Raw genomic sequence first — 26,364 nt, 5'->3', positions numbered from 1 at the left:
CACGAGATTCAAATTGGGGTACATACGAGCGAGGGACATCAACATTTAGGAGTTCCGTAAATGACACAATAGACCTAACACAAATATAATATACAATAAAAACACATAAATTTGTTTTTGACCACTATTGTTTTATTTTCACTCTACCGGTTTCGGAAGAACCCTTCCTTCGTCAGGAGAATATTAAAAACTGATCTACTACACAAAATATTATGTTAAGTGTTTGAGGGAGGGGTGGACAAAGTGTAAGGAGTAATTACGGGAATTCCAGGAAGAACAGAGCGGTTAACTTGAAATATGTCTAGAATAGGACTATAAGAGAGATTAATTTGGTTATTTATTATACTGGAGTTATTATTGAGGGATTTTCTGATTTCAAGTGCTTCTAAATTATCTAATTTTTTGCCTTTATTACTACGAATTTTAACCCCTGTGTCTTTACTAAAAGTATGATCGGTGGAAATGAGATGATTGGCAAACTCTGAAAAATTATTGTTATTTAAACATCTTAAATGTTCCACAGGAACTCTAACGCCTCTAAGTTATCCAACCTAAGACCTATTCCGTTTTTATGCAATAGACTGACGCCAGTATTTTTGTGAAACGTATGGTTGGTTGCTATGAGATGATTTGCAAATTCGGAGAACCCATTACTGTTTAAGCATCTTAGGTGTTCTTTGACTCGTGTGTTGATATTACGCGCTGTTTTGCCTATGTAAAACGCGGGACAGTCACTACATTGCAGTGAGTAAATACTTGAGTGATTTAACCGATGTTCTTTGTCCTTAACGTTCATCAAAAATTTACCTATACTATTGTTAGTGTAAAAAGCTGGTTTGATATCTGGTGGGAGGTTTTTTATGCTTTTTTTATGCTTCATATGAAGAAACAAATATAATAGACTGAGAAATTACTTATTTTATATTTGTATTTTTCTGTTTCGTAAAGTTGTTAATTGAAGTATATAAATAGAGTGTAAGTTCCTTTTCTCGTCAGAATTAATATATTCAAGCAAAACATTGCACATTGTAAGCCGCGAATTTTCCTGATTCCCCAACATGTTTTTGAAAAACTTCCAGGGTAATAATGACGTTCAACATTAAAATGCACTTCACACAGACTTCAAAATTGTGAGGACATTTTGACTATGAAAATAGAACGTTAAAGAATCGGATATCATCTGACAAGAAGAACTGACCGGAATAAGCACTGACAAAGAACTTAAGGGGCAGTTCTGTAGGGCCAGCTACAGAAAGGAATTCACGTTGCTTATCCTGCTTCATTTTCATTAGGTGTAATACCTCACAAGGGCGCCCCTGTCTGCACATTGTAAAGACAGAGGAACTATATCGCCACCCGGTTGTTGGACAGGCAAGGGAAGGGAATCTTTTTACGAAAAAAATAAATGATTATCACATGGGACGTTAATAGTTTTAGGAAAATTCAATATTCGGCAGGCAGAATATTGAATTTTACGGAAAAATAAAATTGGCAAGTGGTCTACAAGGCAAAAAAGTTTAGGAACCTCTGTGTTAGAGCGATACAAATCTAGATACAAACTTGATGGTATTAATTCTGTATTGACTGTTCCCGGTTTTCGCGTGATTTTCTCTGTTAAAAAACTAGTTCAAAAATGAATTGTAATCAAATTCTCGCGATTCAATTGTTTTTAAAATAATGACCGGCCAAAACCGTTGTTAAAAATATATGTTTATGAGTTTAAGGCAAAAAATGTAAGCCGGATATTAAAAAAAAATAACTTCAATCGACATTGTCATGGCTTTGTTGATGTGATCGTTAGTTTGTTGTGTAATTTTCGAAGTCCATTTATCGTGGAGTGACGGAAATGGCACTTTTTTCTGAAAAAATGGGAGTTACAGGCATGCAGCTCCCGTTATCATTTAACCCTCATGCCTTATGCATGGCATATCCTGTCAGAAAGTCGGAGTATTTCCGCTTTGCGGTAAAATCCAAATAGATTGGATATTTTCGAACTTATTCGTTAACTAAAAACTGTTCTTGAAAGGCGATGAAATACGCTGTTCTTTCCAGAAAGAATGGTTCGTTTTACTTTGAAGTACCTAAATTTTACTGCCCTCAGCTTCAAAGACCGACTTTATTGCCTTCTGAGTAATAATTGCAAGGATGCCGCAATTTTGTCGTTTCATATGAAAAAAATTATTTACAAAATGGCTTATATTACGTCTCATAATTTAAAAAAAATATTGTTTGGAACCTTTGGTTTCATAGAGGTGCATATTTTAATTTTTCTGTGGTTAACTTCTATATTTTAATATAAAGCGTGAGGTTTTCTCTTTCTATAACATTTTATTATCATATTTCTCACCATGCCGATAAGGGAGATACGAAGATTTTTATGAGACCATGTTAACAAAGCGAACATATTAACTTGAGGGGTTAATTTATCTGTATTACATGTTACAATTTTTAGTGCAAAGAACTGCTTTCAAATTCAGTCACGGGCCGCCTCTGGTGTTTTCCTGTCACATATAGGCATATAAAAACAAAGGCGTATTTAAAAATTTCAAAGCAATCGATGAAGATCTTCCAGAGTTTTTAATAAACGATAATTTCGATTTTTATTTATAAAGATAGATAGATAGATATATGGAAGATATAAGATTACTTCAGAAAAAACAGTACATAATATATTTATAATAATTTCATATTATCCATGCTACCAAAATTTTAAATCTTCAGCACGGAAGGTCCCAGTGAGGTTGTCATTTTCTGTGCTTGTTACAAAAAGGGAAGAAAATAAAACACGCATTGTCGTTACGACGGGAGAGGCTTTAATCGCATTTTTATGCACAATTTATTATATTAATAACTCACTTGAACCGTATCCAATTATATTCATTTTTACGTCTAATCTTGAGTTTATATTTATTAAAAAAATAGTATAAATGAAGTTAGACACAACGAAATATCTATGGCGTAATAATTGTTTTTGCGAACACTGGTTCACAGCTGGTCCAACACCGGAGTCGACACCATAATGCTATGAACTCAGCCTATAATTCGTTTATCGCATACAAATTGTTAACAGTGTTCAATGGACCAGCTATCATGGGAACTGTGCACAACTACCCGTTTCGCATGTCGCGCGATAGACTGTGCGAGACATATTTAATATGCTTATAATGTTTTGATACACGCCTCCATCAAAAAATTAAATGCTCACGATCTCAAAGAAGTGGTTTACAGGACCTGTGCAAAAAGAGGTTAATGTTGATAAAAGTTATATTGATAATAATCCAACAATTCTAACAGTGATGATACTTTCAGAATGATTTTTTTATTCTAGTATTCCTTGATTACACCATTCTAAATAGTCTATTCTCGTAAGCTCTGTTCCATGTGGTACAATATAATTAGGCCCTGTGATCAGCTCTAGCGTGATCCTCCATTATTAATTCAAGCTATAGTAAAGGTTTCGAAAATAATTACGATTCACCTAATCTACTTTACTCGTTACGTATTGGCCAATTTGCGTAATTGCACGGAACTCGTGGAATTCAGCTCGTAATTACATTGCTTCTTGCAGATTAGTAATGAGACTGGTAAACTTCATCGGCGTATTATTAACACCTTTCGAAACATGACGTTGGGAAACAATTGTTTAGATGGTGGAGCGATCCAAAGCATCTGGTTCCCACCCAGTTGCCGCGAGTTTAATCCTCTGCTAGTCCTCCATAATTGCAAAAGCATTTTTTTCGCTTATTGCGTTAACTATCAGAAACACTCACTAACCAATAAAATGGGCAACAAGTATGGGGGTGGTAGGTTGGGTGAAGTTGGGTAAGTAAACGAATGAAAGATGTGGTGGTATCACAGTCTTTATTGAGTAGTCAGTGTATTTGTTGTTTGCAGAGATGTACTTTATTTCAAATAAATCCATTTCAAATGAAAATGCAAAATGGGTATTTTGGAGTAAAGTTGGCCTCTCAGAAGCTGGGCGTACTGTACAGGGCCCGCAGATACTTTAATAGTACACAACTGCTCACCCTGTACAAATCGCAAGTGCGCCCTACTGTCGAATTTGGCAGCCATCTCTGGTCTGGAGCCCCAAAATAACAAAAAAAATAACAAAAATAATTTAAAAAAACCCTTGACTCTGTGCAGAAACGGGCGGTCCGTTTGATAGATTCCCCAATCTTAACAAACGGACTGCAATCTTTAGAGCACAGGCGTCAGGTAGGTATGCTGTCCTTGTTCTATCGGTATTACAATTGAAGATGATCTGAGGAACTAGCGTCATTGATCCCTTCGGCACCGGTGCGTAGTCGGGATACACGCCAAACGCGCGCCCAACATTTGTACACGGTTGACATTTGTCACATGAGAACGGGTCGCTTCTACGATTCGTTCTTAAGTTCAACAGCTCGGCTGTGGAACGAACTGCCGGCCTCGGTGTTTCCTCCCTCCTACAACATGGGACTCTTCAAGACCCATCCATGTTCACTCCTTCCTCTCCACAAAAAGACCCTCCACACAGCATCCCCAAAGATGACATAGGCCCTGAGGGATATTATTTTCTTCAGGGCCTCCTGTGTGGAGTAAATATAAAAATAAAAATAAAATAAAAATAAAAAAAATGCTTTTCTAAAAACCATTTTGCATCATGTAATATGTTTGTTCTACATTGATGTCCATTATTAAATAACAAAATTGTTTAAAAATTCTATAATTATTTTAATTGTTTGACCTGAGAAACCATTTTGCATTTTCAATGCATTTTGAAAATAGGTATTTTGCATTTTGCATTTGAAATGCTTTTCTAAAAACCATTTTGCATTTTGCATTTTCAAATGGAAAAGTTTTGATCCATTTCCATTTTGCATTTCAAATGGTTTTGGGTACCTATTTTGCACATCTCTGGTTGTTTGTTATGTTTATAGAATAAAGCGTAATCTATACCATACTCTGCGGAATCCTACAAATTATAGTAACATAAGTAGTGTAGTTTTAGTCATTTGTCTTATAGTTTGTTTTTAGATTCTATTTTATTTTATGTTACTCTTGCTTGTATTACAAATATATTATCTTATTTAGATTATCAGTTTTACATTACGTCATGCTTTTAATACTTTTTGTATAATTTTGAATAGCTCGTTAGGTATATTCAGTTCTTATAATCTATATAAAATCACAGCGGAGCGTAAAACCAAAAATTCTGTATTTTAACTTTTTTTAGACTGAATGATGTAGAAATGATATCCTTGAGGCGTATGTATGGTAAAACCATGTATGATCGTGTGAGAAATATTGAGATCCGCAAATAATGCGTGGCTGATGTAATCGTAAATCGTAAAGGGAAGCTTAGATGGTTTGGGCATGTAGAGCGAATGAACGATGAAAGGAGTTTAAGGAAAATCTATGACGCAAATGTGAATGGTAGCAGAAGTCGGGGACGCCCGAAGAAAACGTGTCACCTTCAATATTTAGAATAACAGAAAGGTAATTATGAATATGAATTAAGCAAGAAATGTGTACCAAGACCTAGATGCTTGGCGGTCTAACCTCTCTGCCTACCCCTCCCTTAGATCAGAATATCTTACCAATCTCGGAAAATCAGCGTGATGTTTATTTAATTAGTGACATAGCATAGCTGAATTGATCAGTGCTCGCACATGGTACGTGTTGGCCAAAGTGCCCACCAGTTCTCCCGAATAATAGAAGAGTATGTATGAGACGATGTATGAATGTGAATAAGGCAACAAGTGTGTGGCAATACCGGCTTGTTTGACGGTCCGTCCTCTCTGCCTACCCCTGCAGAGTGATGGTTGGTTAGTTAGTTAGTGTATTTTAACATTTTGCAAAGTGACAAATTAGTTTATTAAATATCGTCAAAGGTTTTGGCATATAAAATCCCATTGAATTACATTTCGGCTGAAAAAATGGGTGGGCAAAAGAAGACGATTGATATGTATTATATTTGAATAGATTTGACTATTAGATTTATCTTATTGTGCTGAAAATTGTAAGCAGATACCTAATCAAAACCAGTTGCTCCCACATAAAAGACAGAGTTTGGGGTTACCATATCTTTTAAAAAGAGTCAAGATATCTTTTAACAATCTTAATCATAAAAATAAAAACCTGTGAGACTTGGCGGGATGAAATTATCGATGACCGGATCAAAATGATAATTCAATCAAAATGATAATTCATCACATCTTTAAAAAGTCATGGAAAGTGATGAAACAAAAAAAATATTAACTGAGTTATGTAGGTTAAGTTAGGTTTAAATAAAAAATTTTCATCGTTTCTAATGACTTTATATCACCTTTTAAAGGTGTGTTGAATTGTCACCGTGTTGAGTTATCATGGAACCGAAATTATCACAGATTTTTTAGTATGGTCAGCTTAACTATTTTCAGCTCACAACTTTACCTCTGTAATGAGATATGATAGTTTTAAATATTTATTAAACTGTATTACAAGTATGAATGTGAATGAACACGGAATTTGTACCACGACAGAGTTGTGTGGCGGTGTTTTGTATCTGCATACCCCTTCAGTGAAACTGATCGATGGTTAGTTAAGATAAAACTTTCAAAAAACTTTGATAATACCCCATTATCTTTGTCGAATTTTTTGAAGTGTAACTTCTTTACGCGCGTTATGCAATTTCGAGGACCGGAGTAAAACCAACTCATGACCGTCATGAAAAACCGTGATCATTTCGCTATAGGAGCCTAGCCAATTTTATATACCTACTTTAGGTCACTCTCCAAACTCAGCTTCGCGGTCTAAAGGCAGAGCGCCCGATTGTCGTCGTGAAGAACCGAGGTTCGATCCCCGCTTTAACTATTTTTTTTTTTTTGTGATTTTTTTAATAAAAATTTTTTTTAAAGTGATAAAATGCTCTCGTGCTGCGACTTTTAGATATTTTGGCTATATGATATTTTGGTCGAATACGTAATAACCGCGGTCTAGAGGCAGAACGTTCGACACTCGTTATGCAGGACCCGGGTTCGAATCCCATATTTTTATAACTTTTAATTTTTTTTATCATATGCTACTTATAAATATGTCAATAGACAGAAAAAAAGAGAGAATGAAATGAAAAGAGAGAGAGAGAGAAAAATAATAAAAGTTTCACTTCCGTCGTGCGTAGGCTTGCCACACACTGTATTTTTTCAATTGCATTTTTGGAAAATAATTTTGATAAAAGAGTGTGGAAGGGGTGTAGTAAATAAATAAAATGGAAGAAAGTATTTTAAAATACGTTCAATCTTCAGCTCTCAGCTGTTTTTTTGATACCTGTCGTATATTTTCGTATAAATGTGTTTCTCTTTTATTATTGCGTTTGACTTTTGTAAAATTCATTAATAATTGAATGAGTCAAAGAAAGAACCTTCAGAGCTTTATAAAAATATTGTAAAAATCATCATGTCAATATCAATAATGGTTTTCAAATTTTACATATTTTATCTTGTCAATTAAGTGTTTTATTTTATTCATAATATTGTTAAATGAATACCACACAAGAGCCTAACTGCCTGGAGTCAGTGAGATGAGTGCACTCCAATTGGGGGTGGGAGGGGAAAGAGTTTACAAAGAGAAAGTAAGGTAAATACATCAATATTCATATTAAAAAAATAATTAGTACCTATAAAATAATCTCCCGAATTGGATGGCTGATAAGCAAACTCATGACAGACTAGAATATCATAATATTATGACTTTAGTAAAAACTCGTCAGTTTTCGACTTTTTACTCGAGTTTAGAATATGCATTTTTGGGGCTGTACCACTCGAAAAACTTTTCTGAGGTGTTGATTTTCACGACATTCATAATGTGCCAATATCTCGAAATCTGACGACTTTTCACTAAAGTTAAAATTTTGGGACGCCCTGTATATTAATGACGATAATTGTACAAAAACAATAGTGCACAATGTGTTTTATTTTATTTTTATAAAATAAATACATTTCAACCAAGTTTAGATACTGATCTGTGGTTTTTAAGGCAATACTGAGAGTATCTTACCACTTTTTATCGAGTAGGTAGGGTAGGTATTTTTAATCAAAATATTATTTATTTCTCTGTGAAAAGGTTCTGTCAGTCAATTCTAGACTTTGAAATGATTTCCTGGTTTCCCTCATGCCCCCATCGCCCAACACAGCAACTTTCACATATCCATGAATAAACTACACTTTTTCATTTCCATCATATTTGTCTTTTTTTTCCATATCCATCTAAAAACTCTCATATGAGGTTAACACAGCGGGCAAATGGAAAGGCAGAAACACTGCTCCAATACATAGTCTATTCTAAAGGCAATATTCCTGAATAGCTGCACGGAAAAAAGTGAAAACTCTATATGCAATCACAAAATTAAAACAAAACTAACCTCTTACACGTAGAAAAGGCATAGAGGTTGATTCTAAAAGTCATCCTACGTAAACCATCTTTATTTCCAACAACACAGTTATTTAACTATTTTAGGGTTCAGCCACTGGAACGATTTCGGTCGAAAAATCGACCACTTTTATTTTTCTGCGATTGATATCGGTCCAAAAATGGACCGATTTTTCTACCATTCGTAAAATATTTATTGTAATTATTTAAAACGTTTCCATGGCCAGCTACTTGTTTTATCGAATAGCTGATAATATATTCTCTTTGTCTATGAACTTATCCGTTGTCTTTGAAGTGTTATTTAACGAGTTTTCGCGGTTTTTTTATGGCGTCCTGTCAAAAACAAAATTATAAATTTTCAACATTCACGAAATTTTGGACTCTTCCTAAAATGCCGTAAGTAATTAATTTATTGGGTTTTTAACGCATAATTATATATCTGTGTAATCATGATTGACTTATCTATCTTTGAAATGCGTTTTTAATTCGTTTGTTTGTATTATATTGTTTTGGTTGAAGTTTTTGTGTAAGATTACGTCAACTGAAGACGTCATCTGTTTTTGATTTACAATAATGTCTTAAATACTGCACTCGCGCATTTGAAATATAGATATTCCATCACAGTGATTCAAAACAAAGAGATATATATAAGTTTTATTTGAATTGGTTCATTATTAATACAGATATTTGCTAACCAATTATTTTAAGTCATATGTCAAAAAGTTGACTCTTTTTCACATGTAAAATGGTGTAAAGCCTTCGTCACACAATAAAAATTTAGTAATTTAGTTGTATAATTAATTAATTTGTTTACTTTTACCAAATTTGTGCAGAAACAGCTGTCGTCCAGGGAAAGGGATCACTCCACAACCCAATAATTATTTTCAAATTTTATATTAGTGCAATATTTAACAAAATTTAAACATTTAAGTACTTACATTAAGTGTTTTCAATTTAAAATTTATAGAGCGGTGCTGACTGCAAGAGGAGGCAGAGGAAAAGGGAGACGTGGGGTACGAGCTGGTGCCGGACTACCTGCACGTGGACGTCAACGCAGAGCTGCAATTGCAGCCTCGTCTGGAGTGTTAGTATTTTTTAATGTTTTTTTATGAAAGTACTTTGCTGTGGCCGTTGAACTCATCATATATTTGTATTTATTTAAACAGCGACCCTGCTTTGCTACTGGTGCGAGAAGATCGCGTCAAGGCCCTAAAGGCTGTTAGGGCCCTGCCTGCTTCCATCCGGCTAGAGCTGGAAAGCCGAAAATTCAAGAAGCAGGCGGCGCGCATTTTGCTCCCTACCGCACCTCCAAGAAAAACTAAACAAAAGTAAGTAATCGTATTTAGATGCTTGGTACAATATTATTGTTTTTTCCTGACAGCGTTCCACTCTTACAGTGAGAGTTGGTAAGTTCAGCGCTCTGTGCATTTGGCACATTCAGTGCATATTTTACAGAGTTCTTATTTTATTGTTTATTTACATACTGTACTTACTGTTTCACACGTGAATGAGAACAATTTTCTATGATTTATGTAAATGTTTTCAGAATTCCATCTCCGGAGAGAACAACGTGTCCCTTTTCACAAGGGACGCCTTCACCGTTGCCACGACCCGTACCACCACCGTGGATGTCCACTCCCGCACAGACCCAATCAACGGCTCCCAATGCACCAATTATGCCTATCCGTGCAGCATCTCCCGAGCCGTTACCTGGGACATCGCGGAGTGGGGAACTCTTCTCTCCGGAAGCCGGCTATCACAGCGAGCTGTGGGTGGACGTACCATTCTACGAAGAATTGTCGGCGTTTGGGAACGGTGAGTTTATTTTTTGAAATGTCATACCAGGGGCTCAATATAAAATCAATTATCTATATTTTATATTGATATCCCTAGCACAGTTTCACTGTTGGTATATTGGCAGGAAATAAGCATAGTACTTAAAAATTCCACATAACAAACATACAAAATGTATTGTTGTTATGTCGTGGATGCATCATTACACATCTTTTTTCTGTAACGGGTATTGCAGAGTGAGAAATAAGACATGCCGAACTTCTTTGCGAGGATTACATTTGATTCACCGGCTTCTAAACGGTGTAATACAGCATTTTTTTCTTAAATTGAAAAAACACTTTCGCTTCACGGGACTCATTGTGTTGCGAGGCTGTATTGGTAGGTGGGTTTTGTAACCGGACAAATTATCATTAAAATAGGTCGCTTTACGTAGTTGGTCACTTTAAACGGATACGTTTTCCTACTAAAAGCTATGAAACCTTACTAGAGTTTACATTATCGTCACTTAAAACAGTAGACCGTTAAATGCAAAGTCATTATATCCAAATTCTACTGTAAATTTGTGTTTTCTTTTATTTCAGAGTCAGACATGGGCAGAAAAAGTAACGTGGACGAGGCAGCTGTACTAGAAGAGTCTGTACTTGGAAACCGTGAGTTATAAAACTAACTAACTTACCTTCACGCCATTTCGGTAGGCAGAGAGGATGAACCACCATGCAACTCGATCTTGGCACACACACTCTTTTCTTCATTCCATACCTACCTGACTGTGCTATTCTGACTCCTGACATTGCCCGCCTCAAGTATTTGATTAACTTTTTATATTTTTTTTTATATGAATACCTCACAAGAGCCTCAGCTGGAGCCAGTGAGACTATGGCATCCCCAATTGGGGGATGTTGTGAGGCTGAAGGTAAGTGGGGAAGGGAAAGAGGAAGATGGGGAAGTACCTGGCTATTCAGATCTAGTCACTAAACACGGCTAAAGCCATTTGGAGCAACGTTTCAATTCTGAATGGTGGTCTTACACCAGGGCGATACTGGTAGTATCTTCCACTCTGGAACGTGCCGCAAATATACTATATATTATTTTAATTATTATTTTAATTAATTAATTGTGAAATAACACAAATCAATCAAATAAAATTTATTTGCGCACGCCGGGTTCGAACCGGCGACCTTCGGAATGGCAGTCCAATGCGTTACCACTGGACTATGCCGGCCGTCAAAAGCCATTTCAAGCAACGTTTCAATTCTGAATGGGGTCTTACACCAGGGCGATACTATGGGTATCTTCCACTCTGGAACGTGCCGCAAATATAATATATATTATTTTAAATGAATTTTGTGTGAAAATAACACTAATTATTCAAATATAATTTATTTGATTTGATCCCGCGACCATCGTATTGCGAGTCATAAGCCGTACCAGAGGCAGTGGGTTATCGTAATATAGACACATTAAATTAATTTGGGTTTTCTGTTGTTTCAGAAATGGACAGATCGAGCGACGAGGATGACGAAGCGAGTGACGTCGACCACGAAGAGAGCGATGAGGATACCTTCTGCATGCCGCCAATACCTTATCATAATATTATCAACGTTTCACCTAACTCCGCTATGGCCATAGACTTTAGTAGACAAGACCAGGTAGATAGTGAGGCAATGCGTTTGATTCTGCCGCCTGAAGGTTACTCTTTCGATTGGTCTAATGATATCTTACGTTTTACTGGGATAAGGGAGACTTTCACAGGCACGCCGGGACCAACTTTCAATACCGACGAAATGGGCAAACCTGTGGATGCCTTTCTTAAAATCTTTGATGCAGATTTCGTTGAACTGATCGCGAGAGAGACCAACAGGTATGCAGATCAATGGATTGCGAAAAAACAATTTAAGCGTCATGCGCGTACCAATAAATGGGCTCCCACGAATAAAGAGGAAATGTATGTATTCTTGGCAATTTTAATGTATCAAGGTATTAGTCTTTTCCAGATCTAGTCACTAAACATAACTAAGCCAATTCAAGCAATGTTCAATTCTGAATGGTGGTCCCTCACCAGAGCGATACTCAGAATCTCACTCTATAGCGAGGCACAATGATATTATTATGTATTGATTTTCTTAAATTATGAATAAACCAATAAACTGAATACATTTTTATTATGACAAAGTGTGTAAACAATGTTTAAATCAAAATACTGCTCTTTCATTGTAACCATACAACTGTAATATTGATTTAAAAGGATATTAGGGCTTAATAAATAAATCAATTATTGGTTCCATCAATTATTTTCCCCTCATCCATTTTTTTTTCGATACCTTTGCGTTTAGATATAAAATTATCACTATGATTTTATTTGCCATTCTACGGTCATACAAAGGTTTGATATATATATACAAATTTATCATCATTTTACATATTCCGATATACCCTATGTAGATTGACCTTAAGGTAGCTGTCAGTAGTGATTTTTCGTCAAATATTGGTGAATTTCATCAACTTTCAAAGTATCCCCCTGAAATATTGGCAATGTTTATATCTATGATGTATATCTCATTTTAAGCCTTATTTCCTCGTTTTGCACGTTATATAAAAACATGGTTACAAATCTCCAGTTCTAATTTACAATTATTTAAAAAGTAGCACCATGATTTTGACATCGTGAAATAGGCTCTCTGTATAATTCATCAAATGAATAAAATAAAGCCAACACGGCGACTATGCTTATTAATAATTGTAGACAGTTAATGTATCTTCCTAACGTAATACCAGTTTTTGTGGTAAATTTATTATATAGTATAATACAGTGATTTCAATTTTGACACGTCACGCACTCAAATTTTAAAAAAATATTTTCTAACCAAACTTTTGAAGAGAGCATAACGTACAAAAAATTATTTTCCCATTATATTCTTGCATCTGTGGTTATCAAACAGGCCATAGAGAACATAAAAACGTAGAAAATATTCTATAAAGATATTTAAAACTGCCACTGGCGGCAATTTCAAATCACAAAAACGCTAATTTCGCGCATTCATAAAGTTTAAGATTTTTTAATAATTTATCTATCAATTCTAAAAATATAGAATAATTATAAAAATATAGGTGAATTCATTGGCTGTATAGCACTACAATCAGTTTTATGTCTCCGTATTAAAATTCGGAGGTTTGATTTTTTTAATGTTGGCGGAAAATATTCAAATTCGTCGCCAAAAAACCGCGAGCAATCGGAGAAAAAAGTTTTTTGACGCGCGATCGTTCGAGTGGTTAGTCTAAATAATATATTCAAAAAGAACTCATTGTTACAAACTCATAAAGATCATTTCAATCCTACAATAACATTTCCAAAAATAAGTAAATAAATAGTACATAAATAAAATTAAATACCTAAATATACAGTTTTAATACATGCATATTACACTTATAGATAGTAGAGAAAATTCGATGTTTTGTAATCAAGTCGTAAAAAAATAGTTTCGTACGCTTCCATTGCTAACGATGGCTTAACCTTATGAGATACATCAAAATAATGCAGGACGGAATTGTATGTATATCTTAAAAAGGCCAACAGAAAAGTAAATGGTGGTATATGTCTATCTACTAAGGATAACGTCCAGCAACGCTGGGTACATCTCGATTAGTTATAGATATAAATTGACCAGTCACCTCAACTCGGTGACAGTTTAACTGTACATTACCCCAAACCACGTTGCACAATGCACAACCTAGCTTAGCGTTATTTTTGGTGATGCATTTGAGTTAACCTCAGCTAAACGTTGAAAATGATTTACACTTCCACACAGTTTTGAATTTAATGTTTTGTGAAGACTGGCTGAAATGTTGTGAATCATTAAATGCTGATAGCGGGATTTATTCATATGAATATTGCACAACAGTCCTAATCGCTCCCAACCGTCTGAAGCCAGTGAGATTATAGCATCCAATTGGGATATGTTGTGAAGCTGAAGGTAGTAGGAAGGGGTTGGAGATGAGGAAACCAATATTGGGTCCTGGCTATTCCATTCTGGTCACCAAACATGGCTTAATGAACATAAATTAATGTTAAAAACTTAAAACGACACTCCCTCCATAAACACGAGTTATTCTCAATTAGGGAGGTATCAATTAACAGCTTGGAACCTTATTTATTTATTTATTAACGGACATCGTCCAAATTACAAAATAATAACACGAATAAATTAAAATGAAAAATACAGGAGTAGACAAAGGTACATGAAAGCAAAGACATATGGTAGATATAATGTAAGAAAATAAAGTGACAAGTCGAATCAAGTCAAGAATACGCCGTGGGTCAGGACCACAGGACACTTATAATATTCCATCACTTGTTTAGCGACTGGCAAAAATCATTCAGACTTATCCCAAAAAAGTTAAGGTTTGGACTTGAGTTGACCAGTCTACACATTCTGGACAATGGTGAATAATATCCATAATTTGTCGAATGATGGTTGAAGAAGAGCAGTTCATTATTTCTGAGTCTTTGTGAGGGGATATTGAAGGGAATGAGTTGCAGTAGAGTAGGTGAATCAATAATACCATTTATAATTTTTAAGAAGCAAATGAGGTCATTTCTTTCCCGACGAGAGGAGGAGACTTCCAAAGGAGGGAGGTTTAGAGTTAGTTCAATTTCATCATATGAGTATTTGCCTTTTTCTAAACCTAGCCTCCTAGCAATCCCTCTTAAGAACCGATGTTGAACCGATCCAATGCGTCGATTGTGGACAGTATAAAAAGGAGACCAAATAACACAAGCATATTCAAGATGGGGGCGAACCAAGGAGCAGTAAAGAGTTCTAAGGGTATTTACGTTTTTGAAGTCCGAAGTGATTCTAGTGATGAAACCAAGTAGTTTGAGGGATTTATTAACGATTGCAGTTATGTGATCCCGAAAAGAAAGCTTGCTATCAAGAGAGACACCAAGGTCTTTAATAGATGTAACAGTTGTTAAGCAAATATTATTAAGTTTGTATTCGAAGACAATCGGTTTTTTTGATCTATAGAAGGACATAATTTTGGGTTCATCGACATTTGGTTTCAAACAATTAATTTTACACCAATCATTGAAAGAGTCGATATTCGATTGGAAAAGAAGGCAATCATCGTGATTTTTTTATTATTTTTAGAATCTTATTTTCGTTCTTAAAAAGTCAAAAGCGTGTATGAGAAAAAAATACTAATAATATCGTTTATAAACAATTTAAAAAGAAGCGGTGCTAGATGTGCTCCTTGAGGTACGCCGGACGTTACTTCAATAATAGTAGACACAAAGTTGTTTAATTTAACTCTTTGTTTTCTATTGCTTAAATAAGAATTAAATAATGATAGCAAGGGGTTTCTAATACCGATAGCATATAGTTTGGCCATAAGGATTGAATGGTTTACTTTGTCGAAAGCTTTAGAGAAGTCGGTATATAGAACATCTATTTGTGAGTTATCTTCTAGGCCATTGACGATGGAATTGGTAAAGGATAGTAAGTTAGTAGTAGTAGATTTAGCAGATCTAAATCCATGCTGTTCCTCGATCAGTACATTTTTAAAGATAGATGTGATTTTCTTCGTGATTATTGACTCCAATATTTTAGGAATATGGGATAATATCGATATGGTTCTATAGTTTTCTACGTTCGACTTATTGCCTGATTTGAAAATAGGTCTGATATAAGAAACTTTCCAGGAGTCTGGAAAAGTGGCAGATGATATTGACAAGTTATATAACAAACAAATTGGTTTAGATATAGTAAATTAACATTCCTTCAGTAATATTTCTGGAATATCATCAGGACCAGTGCTTGTTTTGCTGGGGAGATTTTTTAATGAGTGATTTGGTAATTTAATTTATTTTGTGATTTGGCAATTATTTAAATCAATAGTGTTAGTATAGTTGAGTGGAGGGATAGTGCACAAGATATCAGAATAGACGGAGGAGAATATGATTATAATATTTTTAATAGCAATTTTTCTATGAAGTTTTCAATTAAGCAAGCAAATTTTTCGTCCTACAAAAAGTTTTAAAAATCGTTATCTACATTGTGATTTTCATACAAAAACTAATTGTATCACATTCAAAAAGTGGATCGTTTTCCGATTATTAAATAATCAAAGTGTGAACACATCTACTATAACAGTGATTCTAAAAACAAAATCTTATTTGCGTGACAAGTGACATTTAAAGCCATAGACTTAAACCTAGTGAAATATTGTTCTGGCTGTCACTGAAACCAGAGACAATATTTTGAATTTGAATTGAAGTGGGGGCATTTTTGAACCCAACTTTCTTGTAAACTGTGAACAAAATGTCTAATACCCAAACACGTAGCAATAAATCAAACCTTGATAAAGAGGACAAACAAACTATGGATAAAATTTTTGATTATATCGACAAAAAGTTTGATTCTTTAAAAAAGGATATAATTCAAAAAATTGAATGTCAGAATACGGAATCTATAAAAAGTATTGAGTACATAAGTGCTCAATATGACAAAATTATTAAAAAATTGGATACAAATAATAACCAAAATAAATCAATCCAAAACGAACTTGAAAATATAAAAAAAGAGCAAGTGGGAAAAAACGCTATAATAAAAAAAATGGAACTAAGACTAGATGAAATTGAATATACATCAAATCTCCACTACCTAGAAATTGCAGGAATTCCACAAAAAAATGGTGAAAAACTGGAGGAAATTATAAAAAAAGTCGCATCTGCAGCTGGAGTTCAAATCAAACACGCTGATATAAACAATGTGACCAGAACTACAGACCGAAGACTTAATGCTCCGCCAAAAATCCTAGTAAAATTTACAGAAATTAAACTAAAAGAAATCCTTCTATCTAAAAAAAGAGAAATGGACCTTAATTTACTAAAGGATTTGACAAACGAAAAAGTGTACATAGGTGAAGTAATAAGTCCCTACAAAAAAGAGTTGCTTTGGAAAGCAAAGCAACTAGCCAAAGAAAAAAATTATGAATTTGTTTGGATCAAAAATGGGAAAATAATGGTTCGTAAAGGTCATGATCAAAAAATTTTGTACGTAAATCATCTGGACGACCTCGATAAATTAATATAACAAATCACTTACTTAAACACACCAAACTGAAATACCTACTGAGAACATGGATAAGGAAACAATAACTACAAACAAACCAGATGAACTGCTAACTGTTAAAAACAATTTTAATATATTAAATAAAAATATACGAAGTATCAACAAAAACTTCGATGAACTTCAAATACTAATTAAGAATCTAAAAATTAATCTTGATATAATTATCCTCACTGAGTGTTGGATAAAGGATAAATATTCACCCTTACATATTAATAATTACACCTCATATGCAACCAATTTGAATTACACAAATGATGGTGTGATAGTGTACATTAAAGATGACACTAAAACTGAAGTCAATGAAATAAAATTCCCAAATGCAAACTGTTTGAAAATCAAAGTGGGTGATGAAACCACTATATTAGCTCTGTATCGATCACCAGCTACAACTAATATTAATCAGTTTCTTGAAACGCTTTCTAATGAACTCAATCTTCTAAAAAACAAAAAAAAATGTCTTCCTCATCGGAGATATAAATATTGACATACTAGAAAACGGTCATCCAAATAGAACTGATTATCTGCAAACACTGACCGCCCACGGACTTGAAAGTTTGATAAATAAACCTACGCGTGTTACAAATGACAGCAAATCTTGCATCGACCACATATTCAGTAAGACTGTTAAACCAACCAACTCTATCATATTCACCTCTACTATAACCAACCACTATACAACAATTTTATCTATTACAAAAAAGAAAATACAAAGATCGCAGCCCTACCCAATTATCGTGCAGAAGACAGAAACCATATGGAATGAAGTAAAACAACAATTACTAAATACAAACTGGATAAACCTACTGGAGAACCTTGATACAAATAGTGCCTGGAGTAAATTCATTGAATATATAACTCATACCATCATGTCAAATACCAAATCAATAGAAAAAAAGATTTCACATAAAAATCAACATCTTAAACCATGGATAACCCAAAGCGTTATAAATTGCATTAGAAAAAGAGATGAACTACACAGGAAAGTTAGTTTAAATCCTTGTGATATTTTTATACAATGATATTATAAAAGATACAGAAATATTTGCAAAAATGTTGTACGCAATGTCAAAGAAAATTATTATAAGAAAAAAATAGACGAATGTAACAATGACCCACGCAAATTATGGAAGATCATTAATGAAATTACAAGTGCAAAATCATCCCATAACAAAAGCATAGATGAACTAACAATTGAAAATACCCAAATCTCTTTCGAAAAACATCCGGACAAAATTCTCGAATACGTAAACGAATTTTTTACAAATATAGGGTCAAAATTGGCAAAGCAAATCAGACATCCAAAAACTAGCATTTTACCAGAAGAAAAGGAAAGTATGAACCAGATAGATAAATTAAAGTTAACTAATGTAACCAATACTGAAATCAGAAACGCAATTGTATCCCTCAATGTTAATAAATCATCGGGAAATGATATAATCTCAAATAAAACAATAAAACAACTCCAAAATGAACTGACCTTCCCTTTGACATACTTGGTCAATCTGTCTATATCTACAAATGTATTCCCCTCATGCCTTAAAAAAGCAACAGTTATACCTATACATAAAAGTGGTAACAAAAAGGATATATATAACTACCGACCCATAAGTCTCTTAAGCTCCTTTTCAAAAATCTTGGAAACTGTAATGAAGAAGCAAATTGTTCATTTTCTTGAACAAAACAAATTATTATCACCATCCCAATATGGCTTTAGGGAAAATCTAAGCACCAATGATGCCATAGAAAATCTAACAAGCATAGCCATAAAAAACATAGATGAAGGGAAAAAGTGTTTGGCTTTATTCATAGATCTTCAAAAAGCTTTTGACACAATAGACCATAAAATATTACTAACTAAGCTAAAAAAAATAGGAATGGCCGAAACAACAATGAACTTATTAGAGTCATATATAACAGGGCGAGAACAACAAGTACAAATTGGCAAACAAAAGAGCAAACTACTATCTTTAAACTATGGCGTCCCTCAAGGAAGTGTACTGGGACCGATCCTATTCATTATCTATATCAACGATTTAACTAACCTTACCATTAAGGGAAACATAATCAGTTTTGCTGATGATACTGTTTTATTATTTCAAGAAGAAAATTGGACGGATACATTTAATGAGGCTGAAAAGGGGCTTAGTGCACTTCAAAATTGGCTTAAAATCAACTCGCTTACCCTTAATATAAGCAAAACAAAATATATAACATTTTCAATAAACGCAAGGAGCCAACCAATAAAATCACTAGAACTAAAACTACACGAATGCCATGGAAATAATATACAATGTTACTGCCCCGTCATCGAAAAAACACAAAACATAAAATATCTCGGAGTAATAATCGACGAAAATCTTAGATGGGACCTACACATCAAAGGTTTTACGGAAAAACTCACAAGCCTTATATATTTCTTTAAAAATCTAAGAAACGTATTAAATAAAAAGGATATGAAAAAGGTCTACTACGCATTATGTCATTCTCGAATTGAATATGGAATCATAGGATGGGGATCTGCTACACATACGTACCTACACAACCTGAATACGATTCAAAAAGGAATCATAAAGACCATATTGAAAGTACCAATTAGAACGCCTTCAATTGAAATATTCAATTCCTTTGACGTACCAAATGTACAGCAAATATATGCCAAAAATATATTATTGAAGCTCTTCAAAAATAACAAATCCTCTACTAGACTGTGTATGCATAATACTAGATCGAACAAAAATGATATAAAAAATATTCCAAGTTATAAAACCACATTCGGACAAAGAAACTATAAATACTTTGCAACAAAACTCCATAACATCCTTCCCCAAGACATAAAACTAATAAAAAATCCTAATAAATACAAATCATTAATAAAAATATGGCTGAAAGAGGTCAATGAAAAAACCCTAATGAAAACACTAAAAACGATATAGAAGACACTAAAAACGACATGGAAGACACTAAAAACGACATAGAAGACAAATAAACCATATTTAAATAACTTTAGTCCGCCTCGGCACAGGACCCCCTAGTGAGGAGGACTAAGAAATACAATATTTTATACTTAATTTCACCATTATATTTTGTATGTAACAATTATTTTATATAGTCGCTAAAATAAAAAAAATAAAAAAATATATAATATAATTATACAGATCATGTAAATTACCAACTGTTGTACACCGCCATTGGACGGTTGGTATTCAAATCAATTCAATTCAATTAGTTTATTCCTTTAAAATCATTACAAAATTACATTTTATTTCGTTTTTAAGTAAATTTGTAAAATGGTATTACATAATAAATAAGCGGTGTATCAACTATATCAGCATCAATAGAGCTTGCCTTTTAAAGGCAGCTTCACCGATGCTAAATATGTCGATATCCGAAATGATTCTGTTCAACAGCAAGACTGCTCTCCCCACCGGCATGACCTGCAGGCAAGTTAATTCTGCAGGCCGGGAGATTAAACAGTCTATGCTGGCGGTGACGGAGATAACCATCAGGAACATAGAGACTAAGACTGGCCGCATACATACGATTTCCGTATTCGATTTCCGAATTCGTTTTCCGTATTCGGACATCCGAATGCACGGAATCAGTAGAAAATACATTAACTGCCGCACACGTTCATTTTAGTTCCGAACGGAACAAATTCCTTACGCACGTTCCGAATGCGAGCCGGCGCGTTCGGAGAAACCGAATGGAAAAAACCTAATGACGTCATGCGGAACGCAGCTATTGCATACAGTTTGTTTGTGCCGACGCAAACGTTCGGTAATTTCTGTTCAGTAATTCAGTGTTGCCAACGGATCTTGACCTAATATCGCCGTTTCTCATACATAAGGTAGCGTAAAGTAGCCGAATTTGCTGTTAGGTGGGACATGTTTAAAATTGATGTTTTTGAAGTAGCTTAATTGGCGACCAGTCGCCTTTTAGATTTTTTCGGCGCCGATTCTCGCTCTGAGTAGCCTAAATGGCGATATATCGCCCTTGTTGGCAACACTGGTACTGACGTTTATACATTCCGAATGAAGAAAAACGAACGTTTGCGCTAGTTTCACGGAATTCCGAATACGGAAAACGAATTCGGAAATCGAATACGGAAAACGTATGTATGCGGCCAGCCTTATACTCTCCATGATAGTTGGATTTTCAAACCATCCACGAATCAGTTTGAAGAAGTGTGATACAATATGCACATCTCTTCTGACCCGTAGATGGTTCATACCGAGCATGCCCAAGAGAAAGTCAGTAGGATAGAGCCACGGGTAGTAGCCATACTCCCTCAGGTAGAGGAATCTCAGGTATATATACTTTGTTAGTAGTTTGTAATTTTCTTAATATTAAACCTCTGTCTGCTGTACACTTACTGATCTTCTTACTTACTTCTAACAGTATGTATTATTTGTCTTTTGTTAATAAAAAAATATTAAAATTGCCAAAGACATTTCAAGCAACATTTCAATTCTGAATGGTGGTCTTACACCAGGGCGATACTGAGAGTATCTTCCACTACAGATTAAAGATATTATAATAAAAAACGCAAGAATATAAAAAAAAACATATGTTTTAAATGATTACCGCAACAGTTTCAGTTTCAAGCTTTACGTCCCTATTTCTATAATTATAGTTTATTCCAAAATGTATGCAGGGTTAGTGAAATGCAATACATTTCATATTTTGAAATAACAATAAAAAATAAGCTAAAATTACAAATAAGTACACAGAATTAAGATTATTATATCTATAAAACACTAGATGTATTTAGAAATGTTATAGTATGTATTAAATATTTATAAATATTTATAGGTAAAACCTACAGACAAGCTGTCATGTCAAAGCTTTGTTGTACGACCTATTAATTCTAAATACAGAATAATATTCATGTAAATTTAATGTTTTGTTCGATACAATGAAAAAAAAGTGTTTTTCATAAATATACTCAATTTGGGGTATGTTGTGATGCTAACGGAAGTGGAGATGGGAATGAAATGGGTAAATCGAAGGTTATTAAATCTGTTCCAGGTAACTTTGATATTCTGAATCATAGTCTCTGACTAGGTGATCTTAAACGTATAATCTATCACCATAGAACAAGAGCAAGCACATTATTTTTAAATAAAATTTCATATAAAATTATATAAATTTTAATGAAATTACGCTCTGGGTCCAGAGACAAGCCAACAAATTTACATTAGAATAAAAAAGAATGTACTTTGTTTACATAAAAATAATGTTTGTTCATATGTAATTTCTATAATATTAGTAAAAACATAACAAATTCGACGAAAGTCCTACAACATATTTTACGCAATCCGTAATAGTTCTACCAATTATTAGTTTTTAATAGTAACATGTATCAAAAAATAATGTGGCGAAGATTTTTCCAAAAGTTTTGTAATGGAAAATTCTTTGTAAAGGATTGTAGGAAAAATTCCAGACACAGTTTTATGATACATCGTTATTATTTCTGCGAAATATCGACGTAAAAATGTATGTTTTAGAAGCAAGTAATCCAAAAATAGATATCCCCTTCGAGATTAATTATTATTAATATTTCATTAGCATAATCAGATCGGCCTTCAGAATACTAATGGGTTCATCGGTATTTCACAATACATAATATTCATGTAAGTTTGTGGCATATAAATAAGTATTAAATAATTTCCATTTTTTGGTTTAAATAATTATTAGAAAAATAATACTTAACTTTTACTGATAAAAAATATTTTTTATGTTTAGATTATTTCCATAAATCCATTATTATTAACTTTCTTCTCAATCCTTGCTTTAATGGTGCCAATCACTCAACCCGACGTTGTGTATATTGTCGATTGAACGGGTTTTAGAATAACCTTATGGTACGTATACATTTGCGAACCGAAACGCGAACCGAGCCACGAATTAGGGAAAGGAACGAAGCTTAGTTGCTTTCCCATAAGTTGAGGTTCAGTTCGGCAGTTCGGCTCGCGTATGAATACGTAGCATTAGATTCTCTTATGATTATGATCACCACTGAATAACGAGATAAGTCTATCAGTCAGTGCCAGATTAAGTTTCACTTTTACCTAGAAGCTACATTTATAGAAGGGGCTTATGGGTTCTTGAATGAGTACGGCACGAAGTTTTATAAGGTGTGGCGTAATATTAACCTCAGAATAATGATATATATATATATGAATCTCTTGTTGCGCAGAACCATGGGGAGAGGCAGAAATGGGTTCATCTTGGCTGTTGAAATGTAGGTCACGATATCTAACAACGAGGGAACGACGTTTTACCATGAATGTGTAACAGGGGGTCGAAGAATAATAATACGTCCAGCTTTTGACATACCCCCAGACCAAAGGGGCCCACACTACAAATTGTTTTCTCGACTAGTTCGATCCACATTATACTAATGAAAAGATAAATACAGCAGCTCAAATATTTGTAGAAACATAAATATTACAATGACTTGGACGATCAATAATTTGGGAAAAGAACTGATTCAGTTCAAGGCTTTTTACCCCGAATTTCAAAAAGATGGTGAGGAAAATGATAATAATAATAATAATAATATCTTTATTTAGGAAAGTTTACACATTACAACTATACATACATATTATGGTGTACATTAATTTGTAACTTTTATATTTAAGGTTATAAATTTAACAAAAATTAAGAACTTTTAATACAAACATAATATTTTGAAGGTAAATAGAAAATAAAAGCACAGTTGTGGTTTCTCAAATACCGCCTCACTAGGCTAGCCTGTGTTGAGGCAGAATTATTTGTGTTAGTTCCTAATACCATTGAACATACCTATACTTGTATTAAGAAGTATTCGCTCAATAATGTGGTGGTAATGTGGTGACTTCAATAACTGCAAGTTTGGGTGAATGCACCGGTAAAGGCCCTATTCTTATTTTTAATCCAAATTTTTACATTATCTTTGAAATTTTTTTGTGAATCACATTGTTTTATGCTGTCTGGAAGAATGTTGTAGAGTCTTGTCGCAAAGTATTTAAAATTTCGTTGACCAAACGTAGTATGTGTTTTCGGAATTTGTAATAAGATTTTGTTATTGCTTCGAGTACATCGTGTATTTGAACTTTTTATGTAGTAATTATTTATATTTGAGTATAGATGAGTTAGGATAGTTTTTGCATATAGCTGCCGAACATCGAATACATTCATAATATTAAAAATTAGATTCGAGTCTGTAATTATAGGTAGCCTTAGAATTATTTTTAAAATTGTTTTCTGAGCCTTTATGATTGGGTCTAGTGCAGATGAAGTGCCGCCTCCCCATGCTATGAAAAGTTCATTAGTCAGGAAACATGGAGAAAAGGAGTTATGCTATTTATTGAAAATCTTTTAAAATTTTTAGTCACACTGCAAGCTGCTTCCTGATAAAGTGTTGATAAATTCGTAATTATATCGGAACACGTGTTCCCTCTTAATATATATCATGACGAAATACAAAAATGTTGTTACTTTTATGAACACGTGTTCGGACTTTGCCAATTAATTAAAAATCTCTTCAAATTATTCGTATTACTGTTAAAACGGGATTGTAGGTCATTAACGAATGTACTGATAGATATTCCGATAAACTTTAAGGACGGGTTGTTTCGCAGAATTAGAACAATTCATAAAATTTCAAAGTTGATTTTCAAGTTCTATAAAGGTTATATTCAAGTTTTGTTATTATGTTATTATTGACCAGTTGTTTCATAAAACCGAAATGATGAAGGAACTTAAACGTTCACAGAACTTGAAAATCAATAATTTTTTCATAAATATAGGATCAAATCTAGCAAAGCAAGTTACAAAATGTAATGAAGATGTACAAATAAACGAACCACCTGAGCAAGGAAATCAGCTCAATTTTAAACAAATTACAGCTGACGATATCAAAAACACAATTTCTTCTTTAAAATCAAATATTTCTTCGGGGGAGGACACAATCTCAACCAACGCAATAAAATATTTCTGCAAAGAACTTATCGAACCACTTACATACTTAGTCAACATGTCTATAACGAATAGCATATTCCCTACAGCCCTCAAAAAAGCGATTGTTATACCAATATTTAAACAAGGATGTAAAAATGACATAAACAATTACCGACCAATAAGCCTACTAAATGCATTTTCAAAAATATTGGAAAGAATACTAAAAAAACAACTCTTATCCTACTTAGAAGACAATAAAAAATTATCAAAAACTCAGTATGGATTTAGGGAGAACTTAAGTACTAGTGACGCCATAGAAAAAATTACCGATATGATCACTAAAAGTTTAGAGAGTGGAGAAAAAACTTTGGCAATCTTCATAGACTTACAAAAGGCTTTTGACACGATAGATCACAAAATACTTTTTTCAAAACTTTCAAAAATTGGTATGTCATGTACAACACTAAACTTACTAAAAAGCTATATGACGGAGCGTACACAGAGCGTCCAAATTAACAAGAGAAAAAGCAAACCTCTCCTAATCAACCATGGAGTACCACAAGGAAGCGTACTAGGTCCGATATTATTTTTAATATACATTAATGATATCTGTAACCTAGAAACAAGAGGAAAAATCATTAGTTTTGCTGATGACACAGTAATTTTATTTAAAGAAAAAGATTGGATAAATACCTACAAAGAAGCTGAACACGGACTTGGTCTCCTGCAAAACTGGCTTAAAAGAAACTCCCTGACGCTTAATGTCAATAAAACAAAATATCTGACATTTTCTAAAACAGCCAGAGGGCAGCCGTCAGAGGACCTTAATCTCAAATTACATTCATGCCAAGGAATTTATCAAAAAAATCAAGGCTTATCATGCCTCTGTCCCACTATAGCACACTCCAAAAGCATCAAATATCTTGGAATTGAAATTGATGATAATCTCCGTTGGAACTCACATATAGATGTAATTACAAAAAAAACTAACCAGGTACATATACTTCTTTAGAAACATTCGCAATATCCTCAATATAAACGATATTAAAAAAGTATACTATGCTTTGTGTCAATCACAAATAGAGTACGGAATAACTGGATGGGG

The 26,364-nt window shown here is 33.8% G+C and overlaps 2 protein-coding genes across 2 annotated transcripts in view; one reads left to right on the top strand and one right to left on the bottom strand.

The window, feature by feature from the left end:
- The window catches only part of LOC149420584 (uncharacterized), a 298,862-nt gene that overhangs the window by 125,182 nt on the left and 147,316 nt on the right, over window positions 1-26,364 (bottom strand). The window lies entirely within an intron of this gene.
- On the top strand, window positions 8,741-12,185 carry LOC149420585 (uncharacterized). Its single transcript, XM_089636388.1, has 6 exons — window positions 8,741-8,787; window positions 9,359-9,475; window positions 9,558-9,719; window positions 9,938-10,206; window positions 11,677-11,834; window positions 12,180-12,185. The coding sequence occupies exons 1-6, from the start codon at window positions 8,783-8,785 to the stop codon at window positions 12,183-12,185; spliced, it is 717 nt and encodes a 238-aa protein (XP_089492514.1). The 5' UTR covers window positions 8,741-8,782.

Source organism: Hesperophylax consimilis, chromosome 10 (genome assembly GCF_061612785.1).
Source record: "Hesperophylax consimilis isolate HC1 chromosome 10, BYU_Hcon_1.0, whole genome shotgun sequence".
NCBI classification, from domain to species: Eukaryota; Metazoa; Arthropoda; class Insecta; order Trichoptera; family Limnephilidae; genus Hesperophylax; species Hesperophylax consimilis.
This window is presented reverse-complemented; position numbering and strand designations above follow the sequence as displayed.